Source organism: Hippocampus comes, unplaced genomic scaffold (assembly GCF_001891065.2).
Source record: "Hippocampus comes isolate QL1 unplaced genomic scaffold, H_comes_QL1_v1.1 scaffold39, whole genome shotgun sequence".
Taxonomy (NCBI): Eukaryota; Metazoa; Chordata; class Actinopteri; order Syngnathiformes; family Syngnathidae; genus Hippocampus; species Hippocampus comes.
Genome location: NW_017842054.1, coordinates 1,572,401 through 1,584,197, shown reverse-complemented (window position 1 = coordinate 1,584,197; position 11,797 = coordinate 1,572,401). Strand labels below are relative to the sequence as shown.

General features: G+C 49.6%; 1 protein-coding gene across 1 annotated transcript in view; it reads right to left on the bottom strand.

Moving 5' to 3' along the window:
• gfra1a (gdnf family receptor alpha 1a) overlaps nucleotides 1-11,797 on the bottom strand; it is a 38,923-nt gene that overhangs the window by 12,935 nt on the left and 14,191 nt on the right. Inside the window, exon 4 of the mRNA XM_019859956.1 lies at nucleotides 11,577-11,714. Coding sequence (XP_019715515.1) covers nucleotides 11,577-11,714 — 138 coding nt within the window. The remainder of the gene's footprint in view (nucleotides 1-11,576; nucleotides 11,715-11,797) is intronic.

Below are 11,797 nucleotides of genomic sequence, written 5' to 3'. Positions count from 1 at the left end.
AGAGGCCGCGAGGGGAGCCGCATGGACGCACGGCGGTGGGCGTCTGGCCGCTTTCGGCCCGATGAGGTCATGCCGATGAGACGACTTAATGAGGACTTAACGAGCGTCCGGGCGACCCGTGGCCGCTTTGCTGATGGCTTCCCCTCCTCGGAACAAAAGCGCCAGTGTGCCTCGCAGGCCAGCTAATCACATGAGGCCGCGCGGTGCCGTCCGCCAACCCCGCGGATGCGCATTGAACCGGCGACGACGCCTCGGAAAGAAAAAACAAAACCCCTCATCCACCTGTTACCGAACGCTTCATTCACAAAGATGAGTGCAAATGTCATCGCACATTTTTTTTTTCGTCCAAACCTCATAAAAAGATCAAAAATGGTATTTACAATTCCCTGCAATCAGACGGGAGAACAAAGACACTTTATGCGCCGACTCGACACGTCAACGACTGTGCCGATCTGTGCCTGAGGCGCATGTCGATGCCGCGTCAGCGACACAAATACGCCTCCGGCAGGCACCGCGTTAAAAAAAAATTTGCGTGTGCCTTTTTGCGTGTGCCAGTTGAAAGTGGCTCAGTGGATCTTCAGCTGGTTTCGGCACCTCGTCTCGGCCGCCGAAACTTTCTGTTCGGATTTAAAGCTGCACTTGGTCAAACGTGAGCATTTTGAACATTTTGGGAACGGCTTTTACTTCCCCCCTGATGGGCAGGTGAGCACATGGACAAAGAAAAAAAAGTCACTTCTCCGTCATTCTTGGAGCAACTGCCGGTCGCGTAAATATTTGCTTGGGGAGGACATTCACTGGGCCCATCGCAAATGTTACGCTAGCCGCACTCGTGCTCTCTGTCCTTTATGACGATGAGTTGTTCAAGAAAAATATCGGATGCTTTCCCCGGGGGCTAAAAAAAAAAAAAAAAAAAAAACAACAACAAAAAAACAAAAGCGCCGCAGGGCCTGTTTTGAGCTGCAAATGGAGATCAAAGTGTGCAATTAACACCACAAAAGCGTAAGAAAGAAGCGGCGGGAAAATTAGTGTGATAGATGCCCTGTAAACAACAAGCAAAGACCAATGGCGTTCGCTATACGTCAAGGCCCAAGCAGCCATATCATCTTTAATGAGGCGTACATATCAAATCCGATCCATCGACAAGACTGTAAAATAATCAATCGCCGCAACGCCGCGTTCCAATTAGCGCACTTTGACGGATTGACGGCCACGGCTGCATCGGAATACGTTTCCGATCGATAAATAAACAAATACGCAAAGTTCAGCCGGTAAAGTTGAACGCGGCGCGATCGAGAAACCTTCACCTTCGTCTTTCGCCGTTATTTTAAATTTTGGATCGTCGATGGATCGAAACACTTCGTCCTTTGCGCGCCTTTATTCAAAAAGAGCGAAGGTAAGGCACAAACATAAATTGATAATAACTGGCATGGTGCATAACACATGGAACACATTCATGTCATTTGCCTTCGTTTTAATGGTGAATGATGTTTTGAGTTCCAAACACGGCCACGGGAACAAATTCCGATCTCAAGGCGCCAATGTACATCACGTCTTTTTCTGTAGCATTGCCGCAACAATTAAGGTGTTAACTTGGCTTATCTTGGAGCCGCATTTTTCCCCCGCTCTCGCCCCCGCCAATTTTTTTTTTCCAGCGTCTTGACTTTTAAGTCCCTCCTGGTGGTCTGTGCAACAACCTTGCCTGCCAATCACAGCAAATAGAAAGCACTCAAGCAAATGACGGCGTCCTCCTTGGTCAAGTTGAATGCGGCTCCACGGCCGGTCGACGGGCACTCAGCGGCTTTTACTTTGCGCCCGCAAACGGCGTGAGAGCCCGATTAACGAGGGGGATACGAGCGGCGAGCCCGTGTATGGACGCACTTTGATGGACTCGCATCAAATGGCCGCGAGACACCCAGACGCTCTTTGTTTTGATCTCGTTCACTTCAATCAGACGACACCTTGACCACCAAAAAGTTCACCTCGGGCAACTTTTCTTGGTTCACGCGAAATGGCGCCGCAGGGACTTCAGCTGGTCCTCAAGACTCATTTTGTTCAATCAGACGACACCTCGGCCAGTAAAAATGTCCACTTTTTATACTGAGCTTCACGGCTAAATGCTAAATAGTTGCGCCGTGACCGCTGGCGGATGGCTCACTCGACTTTGCAATGCTAAGCTACGTCTAAATGCGAAAATACGAACATGCCGAATGGCTGAAACACGAAATGGGAGGAGGATGTCGAGAAACCTGGAGACGCGCACTTCACTTCGACCTTATTTGCATCAACCAGAGCGCGTAGTTTAACTGGTGAGAGTTCAAAGTCAACATTTAAGTGCTAAGCTAAATGCTAAATGGCCACACAACTACAACGTGTCTTGAAACTGGCATGAATCAGATGACACACCTTGCCCACGAAGCGCTCGCACGACTTTTCAACTGCCAAGCTGCAGTCAAATGCGAGATGGCCGAACGCGCCGATGCCGAAATACGCGGCTCGAAGGTTCAGCAACAAGTTTTCACCACAGAGCTCAAAAGTGAATTGCACCATGACCTTTTGACACCATTTGAACCACACCGAAGCCACACACGCACCAACATCTTTCTTCCCCTTGTCCCCATGGCAACCAATAACCAAGACCTGACCTATCGTTTGCTGGGTGTGAGCGTGTGTGTGTCCAGACTGTGGTTTATGGATATTCATTACAGAACCATTACAGCTGAGGTTACATGGAATAAGAGGGAGGTTTGATCTGAGAACGCATAAAACACGCGCACGCAGGCGCGCACACGCACCAAGTCCAGATCCGTTGACGCAGGAGAACAGAAAGAAGGCATCTTGCAAATCACGCAAAGCCATTTGTTGCAAAATCCGACAATGTTCGAAAGCCAAAACGTTTCGAAGACACGCCTTTCTGTGCCTCTTCCAGTCTTCTCTGCAACCAGCCGATGACACTAAATGAAGTGTTTGAGGTGGCGTGCATGATTGTCTCGCACCAAGTTTGCTACTTCCCCTCCTGGAAGTGGTGCAAGTGATCTTTCAGAATAAAACGAGACGTCGACAGCAGTCGTGATCACTTTTTGACGTGTACTCATTTAGTCATTTTGTGTCACTTGTAAAAATAGGGTGACCAAGACGAAATTCCCCAAATTGTGACATACCGTAAGAGGCTCCAGTTGGATGCCAGCTCGACATTTTTGCGCATTTTTTTTTGCCTCATATTTTGGTGTGCAGTCATCTCTGGTTTATGGCGGTCGCTAACATTTCAGGCGAAACCTGCCACGGAAGGAACAAGTATTGATGTTATTTATTGATTTATTGATTTCTTTTCAGATCTCATGCTTCATGGACAAACAGTGCCGTATACGCATGTGAAAAGTTTGTCCACTTGAGGTCGCCATCGTAACTATGACCGCGAACGTGCGTACGCCTTTCTTAGGCCGCTCCACTCGCTCGAGCGATGCGGAAGCGAACAAAGGAGAACGCTCCGTTAGCCGGGTTCCTTCCTCGCCGGACGATTCGCTCCGCGGGTCAGTCGAGGCTGCCGGCAGGTATGCTAAAACTGTGTTTGTGCGTCCTGTACATTGCTAGCATTTGCTGATAAACGCAATTGAAAGAACGCCGGCGGCCCCGTCTACCCCAAGCGCCTGTTCTGGATTACAATTCCCTCGAACAAGTTGCGGGAGGGAGGCCCGATGCAGTCAGCTTACAACGCCGACCTGAACGGAGGCGCGTTGTGGTGTACCTGCATCGTATTACAATTTTTGGAAAGTCCGCCAGAAGTGCAACTCTCGCTACATTTTCTCCCATCAGATTTATCGTCACGTCATATTTCCCGTGCCATCTCACGTCGGGCGCTGCCGCAGCTCGTTGTGCTTCTCGCTCAACTTGAGTTGAGCGCATATTTTTCTTTTGTTTAAAGCCATGATGAGAGTCAATATTTCTCCGTCGGGTAAACACATCATCACTTGCCGTTCTCCGTGCGAACAGCGCTTTTTCCAACTGGCACAAAGGAGCCTGGATGTCTTCAAGCCCGCCCGCCCCACACGCGCGCACGCCAGCGCCCAAAGCAACTTCAACAGAGCGCACGCCATGTAAACATTCAACACATTTAACACCCGAGGGCTCCTCGCCCCCCCCCCAACACTGGGTGAACAATGCACAACAGCTCTGTGGAAAGTGACGACAGATGTGCGTCTCAATCTAATTGTTCCATTTCAGCGCCGGAGCGGGCCCATTAGAAGCGTCATGAATCCTGCGGGCTGACAGCGCTTCTGTGCCGCAGACACGGTCCAGATGTCCTGCCGGACCAGCCGACATGTTCCCAGGTTGTAAAAGATGATGGTAAAGATAAACAACATGGCGGGGCGGGAAAAGCGCCCCCCCCCCTTCCAACCCGCGTCTCTCTTGAGCGATCACTCGTGAGCGTTCGGGCCACATCGCTGAGCTTGTGGAACTCAGGAAATGAAACTTTTAGTGGGACTATTTTTCAGGACAGAGTGAAGTTCCTCAATCAAGCAAAGCCGATCCCACCCCCCACCCCAAAAAAAAGAAAAACACTTTTGGTGTTCACGCTTCTTCTGGCCATGCCGTGGTATCATTGATTTTCTGGCTAACTTGCAAAAGAAGGCCCCTCACCACTATGGGATTGAAGTTCGAAAAACATTTTCAAGGGGGGGGGGGGGGGGGGGGGGGGGGGGTCCTTGGCTGCACCATTCCATGAAACAACACAATGAGGCTGGATCTCTCTGTTCCAGCTCCCGAAGAGCCATGTAACATTTGTTTCCCGTTCCAATCGCTACAGAGCCGCTTTATTTTGTAAAGTCAATTTGTTATTGTGAAGGGCACACCGGATGTTGTCGCGTGAGACACTTCCTGTTTCACCTTGCACGGAGAACCTCCAAACGATGGACTGCAACTTCGTGTCGTAGGCCAAGCACAGCCTGGATGTAAATTTATGATGTAAATGTCTGTCATATTACTAATTAGTGGGGTGTGCTCGTCGTATATTTACATTTTTGGGGCGTTCCAATTGTTTCGTTAGCATATACATACAGTGATTAGCGCATTAGCTCGTTAACGTTAGCGACACGAGCGTGGCCACGCGTTCGTCACATGCCAGATCAGTGGGGCACATTGCTTGACCGCGTTTTATTGCGACGGCGTCAAAGTGTTTTATGCGCGTCTGTTACAGTTTTACACCTTCTTGACTCGCCTGTGAATAAATCGCAACAAACATCAACGGTGCGGTCGTTGAAGGAGTTATCTGTACGTCGAGCCGCAATGGGGACGCGGCGAGGGCGGAACACTCTCCGTAATCGGATGCGCATTTGGGAAGAAGACGAAAAAAAAAAGTTTGTTTCATGATTGTTTCTGTGACACAGCAATTGAGCTTGTTTTCTGGGCTGACCGCCGTAAAAGTTGTCAACGCGATCGTCTCTCGTCGACGCGAGAAACGCACGCGCGCGGCGAGGCGAGGATGTATTAAGTCGGTTGCACGAGACAAGGCGGAGCGCTGGAGAACAAAAAGAAATTCTTTCTCAAGCGCTGCCAGCCGGCCGGCGCGATGCGCCGTGGCCGACTTCCACCCGCGCTCAACACCCAAGTGCCTTCATTAAAATGGCTTCCTTTGGACGGGAAACCTTCACGTCTTCCTCTTCCGCTCGTCTTGGCCCATGCGTTTCACACGTGAGCTTTTAGTCTTTTCATCGATCTATCTAGAAACTAAAACGAATTCAAAAGTAAAAATCATTTTCTCAAAAGTAAAAAAAAAAAAAAAAAGAACACTGAAATAAGAAAAATCTGAAAAACATTGAAAATATTTCCTACTGCTGAAGTTCCGGTTTTGGTCCCAAAAAAAAAAAAAAAGGCACATGAAAAGCAACTTAACTGTAAATTAAACATCCAAACGAAGCGATATTTTATACATTGACCTCCTCCGTCCAAACCAATCCGACTTCAACTGTCACGTTTTACATTTCAACATTGTTTTTTGTTTTTTTTTGTGTGTAACAAAAGTCCAAACAGAAAAATGACTGCAGGCTTGGAATGTTAACCACTTATTGAGCGGATGATCTGACAGACGAGCTTTGTCCTTCAAAAGTGCAAATTTGGGTCAAACACACACACACACACACACACACACACACACACACACACACAGAGGCGCAAAAGAGCCCTGCAACCCCCCCAACCCCCCAAGCCCAACTATGGCAAAAGTATCCATCTGGTGGATAGGACGCCATTCATCCCATTTTCCACATGTTTTTTTGTTATTGACTCAACTGCAGATGGTGGGCGGCAGTCGACTTCAAAGTGGAACTTGGGTCCAAAAGAGTCTACTTGAGGAGAAACACAAGTCAGGAATCCATTGTTGGCAAAGTTCCTGCGAGACGTTTCTATTTTGGGACCGAACGCGCGTCACAACACAAGGTGGTGGAATTAGATTCACGTTCGACATTTGTTGCATGTACGTATGCTAATAAACGTCAAGCGCGGTGGCAGATTGGCGCGGCGCTCCGCCGGCTCGTTAGTGCGGCGACGCCAAAATATTCAAAGGGGTCGTAGGTCGTCAAAGTCAAATCAGCTTTTGGTGAGGAAGAAGCTGTCGGAACAAAGTCTTTTATAATCCGCCCGCCGTCCTCGGAAATCGCGATTACCCTCCCCGAGTGGTGCCAGACCTTTTTCTTCATTTTCTGATAGAGACAAATCCCCGCGCTAATGTGCGAAGGGCCTTCCGGCCACATTCCCCGTGCAGGTGCGGCAACATCGGCGGCGGCTGGAGCGCACTCGCGGGCCATTACCGGGCTGGCCGCCGCCCAGCGCGCGGTGTTTATTGGGGGTACGGCCGCGCCGCGCACTTGACAAGTTTCCAGAAAGCAGTCGGCTGCGGCATCGCAAAGCGCCCGCGTCCCTGGAAAGCTTCCCGTTTTCAATTTGGCTCTGCGGAGAGGACTCGGGAAGTGCGCCTGGCTTGGGGATGTTTGATTTTGCCAGCCTCCGCTCCCTGCGGCTGGCGTGCCAGGCTCATTGTCGAGGGAGAGCCCCCGCACATTCGCCAGCCACCGTTTGCAAACTGATCCGCTGGCAATTTTTGGGGTTGGACTATATGTGGCGTGCGCCGATACTCTCAACATCCAACACCACACACATCAAAGATACACATGCTCAACCACTGCTCTCAAAACATGTCCCGCGAGCCTGAAATCTCCCCTTTCACCGGAGAACAAACAAGCCACTCCGCTGTGATGAAACCGACTGACAAATTGCACTAAAGCAGCGTAACGATGCAAGAATTCAACTTTTTGGGCAGCCGTCCACCGGACGGGCGGGACGATGTTTGTTTTTGTGAAGCAGCAAGTGGCGGCGCTGATGAGGACGATAGATCATGGACTTCAAAAGCTGCAGTTACAAGTCTGCAAATGCCAGCGAGGCCACGTGTGACCCGGAAAAATGGGTGCCGTGACTGCTCTTATCGTGTGAAGTCGACCTGACCGAACAAGCGAGTCTGCAGTCGTACCGAGACAAAGTGGAGAACGGCAGCACGGGGGCCAAAGTGCTTCCAGACAGACGCGAAATACAAAAAGGAAGAAGGAGAAATATTGGACAAGGTGAACATTTTCGATTGTCTGCCCCGATCGTTTCCTGAGCAGATCACGGATGAAGAGCGCGTCCTAGCACATCGCGCGCAACACGCTCACCACCCAGAATCACTTCGACCAGCTCATCTGACCGCCCCGAGAACGATCATTCCAATCAGGGAGACATCGAAAACAAGCGCCCCTCACCGACACACATCAGATCTTTACCGACTTGTATCAGGAAGGGGAAAAGGCTTGGCGTCCGTTTTGTAATTGGGCGCACGTCAGACCACCCACCTGCTTGACTTAAATGGAGCCTTGGCTGGCTTCTGCTCCACCCACCCCCCGCATGAAGTCGTGCGAGACATTGACATCATCATCATCATCCCAACAAGCGTCTAAGTTCATTTTCCACGACACACTGGATTTGCTGCTACTTGATATGCCGCACGAGCCGCCGTGTAGACACAAAGATTAGTTGCAGTCACTGTCGGGGCGCCACACGCGCGCACACATCTGTTCTTCAAGACAGATTTATGATTTAAAAATACTTTTTGGGGTTTTTTTTTTCCAACCCCCAACACATAGAGCCCCCCCGAAGCATCTCTTTAATTTTATGCGGCCTACTCAAGCAGCGAAATGATCATTCCAACTCATGCCATCACAGCGATGACATGAAACTTTGAAAAGTATTCCTCGGCACACGCTATCAGGTCATAATTGATCAGCAACTGGAGACGGTCATATAACAACACTCGGAGGGAACTGAAAAGAGGACCCGCGCATGCACGGCCTCTCCGCTTTAACTCGGCTCAACTCAAGTGTATTTCTCGAGCACTTCCAAACCAGCGACTGTTTACAAAGTGCTGGGGTTTCGAAAGATGACATCACGTTTCATTGATATGAAGGCAAAAGCGCCTTCTTTTGCCCGTCCGCTCTACGACTTTCACTTTGCACTTGGAAAGGAAATTGCTTCATTTTTTTTTCCCCCCTCCCTCGCTCACTCTCACTCTTTCAGTAAGCGCATTTGCCGCCGCGAGTACATTTCAACCTTCACTTCACCGAGTTAAGATGCGAGCGCGCCCGCCGCTTAGCATGGAAATCGCGCACGCAGCGGTCGGGTTTGGGATGATTCGCCCCCGCCGCGAGCGCGGAAGCTCAAGTGCGGCCCGCTGACCTTTTCTTTGGTTACGCCGGCAGCTGGACAACCTGCGACGGCTCGCCGCCTCACCTCCATTAATGCCGGCGCTCGTATTTGTGTTCCAAGGTGCGATAAAAGCTAATCCCGCCACAAGGGGCTAATTATTCACCGGGACTTTACAAATGAGGGTTGCGAGAGGAAAACTTGAAGGAGGAGGTCAGCGAAAAGCTTCTTTGTGTTATTAAAAGTGGGCTTTTCCACACAGAAATCACTCATGCACTCACTGTCCACTCCTCATAAATTAGCATTTTTTTTTAGGGGGGGGGGCTTAAAACCGTGACATTGGGCCCATTTCTAAGAGACTGTGCCGTTAATATATCAGAAATATTGCTTGCAGCCCTTGAAAGAACGTTTTGCATGTCCTTCCTTCTTCCAAAAGGAGAGGACTTTCTTTTTTTTTTGGTTAATTTGTGAAATATTTCTCATCCTATAAAAAACAAAAGAGCATTGCAGCATGTTTGTGTGGATGGAGTTTTAATTTTACAAAAAAAAAAGACCTGTCATTTTAATATTCTATTTTCAAGAATTTTTTTAAAACTCAGATCAGTCTTTCTATTGAGAAAAAAAATGCTTCTTTTCGGGTCATGGATTGGGAATGTGTCTTTTCAAGAAAAATGATGAGTTTGTTTTTTTTTCAGAGAAAGCATGATAGGGGGGAGTCTTGCCAGCAGAAAACCTTTTTTTTTCCCTAGAATATATTGAAAATTTTCAATTGAAAATGTTGTTTTCAATTGTCAAATCTTAAGAGGAAAAAAAAAAAGTAGGCTTGCTCATTTTGAAATCCCAAAAGATTGACTTGATTTCACACTTGGCCACACAACAGAAATGGCTTCTCATAATTTGTCCACCTCCAACAATTCCTGCAACCGAAGCTGCAGCTGCAGTGCCACATTATGCCTACAAAGTACAGGAAACCGTCTTGTCGAGGCAAACAAATCCTCCCCCATTTCGGTAGACGAACACGCTTTCTCTGGCACTATAAAAGCCCATTAAAAACATGAGCTGATATTAAATATTGGACCGACGCTACTTGAGGGCGCAAATCCAGGCACGAAGTGACAATCACACGGCGCCACGTGAAAAGCAAACGCGGCGAATCCATTTCATTTATTGCAAATCCTCTTTGGGGCGCGCGCAAATCGTCAATGATGGCTTTCCGATGACAATTTTGCGGGCGACGCGGCGGTTGCCGTTAAGCCCTCGGCTGCTTCCTTATTCCTGTCGGAGAACACAGGGATTCCTTTTTAATTAATCTGGAGCGAAGGCACGAGCGGTGCCAACAGAGAAGCCGTGACGGCTGGCGAGAGGCACTTATCGAGTCGATCGCACACACACCGGTGAAAAGCGTTGAAACGTTCGACTGGGGATGGCGATGAAACGAACATCTCGGTTCTTTTCCAAGAAAATCAGGCATCGGATGGTCAATGTTTTTTTTTTTTTTTTTTTTCCTCCAATTGCTCGGAAAAATGGAAAATGACAAGTTGTCGAATGCAAAGTTGTTATTTCAAGGTTGCCGATAGCAGCCACCGATACTTAAGGCAAAAAAAAAACAAAAACAAGAAGCTGATTTGGACTAAGGCCTCCTTGCCAGTAGTTGGCGTTCCACAGCGGGAGTTTGACACGTTGGCAAATTGGTACTCGGTGCAGGCGAGTACTCAGGAGTGAATCCCGGTGATTAAAAATGAACATCTCAAAAATTACGAGCTGTGCAGATAAGGAGGAGTTACACCATTGATTAGTTTTTGATTAATTGATGATTTCCAGTCCTTTTTTTTCAAAATTTCCATCCGTTTACAAAAAAAAACAAAAAAAAACCAGGTGATTAATTCAAACAGACCCCCCACAATGCACCAAGCAACGGGAAGGTCAGAAATGCAGTCCAGAAACTCGAGTTGGCAACACCGGCTTTCGCAATGCGCCAACGGGCGGCATGTCATGTGCCCTGTCGTGTCGTAGGCAAACCAACTTTGAGGTCACATCCTGTAGTTGCTTCAGGGGTCGGACTCGTCGCTTTGGTAAACTCGCTGCTCTCCATTCGCAGCAGCGTCGTTCGTGTAAGCGTAAACGCCCGTTGAATCGCAAAAATCGATTCATTGGCCCGAGCCGGAAGCGATTTTCACGGCGGCCACCTTCAGCCGTGCGCGTCCAATGACGACGATAAGATCTCCCTCGCGTCTCGGGCTGGATCGCGAGCGGCCTCCTCGGAGCCGTCGTGACTCGCCGCCTGCCCTCTAAAATGGAAATGGCGCCGTGACCCGGAGGAACCGACGGAAATTAGACATGTCCTGTCTTTGCTGCCCCGCCGTCCGTCCATCCATCTTTTCTCCGGGGCTTCGCCGCAGGTCGCGCATCTGCTGCGGGGACTCCTCTGAAGGACGCGTCCATCAGACCCCCCTGCCACCAACGTACGACCGAGCCACTCTCTCGGCGGACCGCCGGGGTCCCAAATGATGACTACCGGACCACATTGACGAGGTGGATCGTTTGGAATTTGGCCAGAAGGAAGATCACGCTTGGGCGGGGTCGGACTTTTCGAGAGCTCCAGAAACTTATGAAGGAACAGCTTGTGTTTGGACTGCAAGAAACCCTGCTTATGTTTTGTTACGGGCTCATTTAATCAGCACGGCCGACTAGGTAGGGAGCACGTTTAGACGTCCGCGAACCTTTTGGAGCAGAACATGATTGAAACCTAAAGTTCCAAAAAGTACTCCAAGTTTTAGTGAGGAAATGCACACACACACACACACACACACACACACACACACACACACATAAACACACACACAGAGTCTCATTACCCAGTATGGCCCAGTTGGGGTGGGCCCTCCTGTTTCTACTGGGGTCCTGCAGGTCCGTTGAGGAGGGGCCCCCCCGGACCCGGCCGCCCACCCTCGCCGAAGACAAAGTAGCCGAGCTGCTCCAGGGTTGGGCCCCCTCTGCAAGAAATGCGCTCGGTTCAGGACCCCCAGCCCAGCGCCATCGCATAACGCAGAGGGAGGCCAGAAAGGAGCGGGGGGGG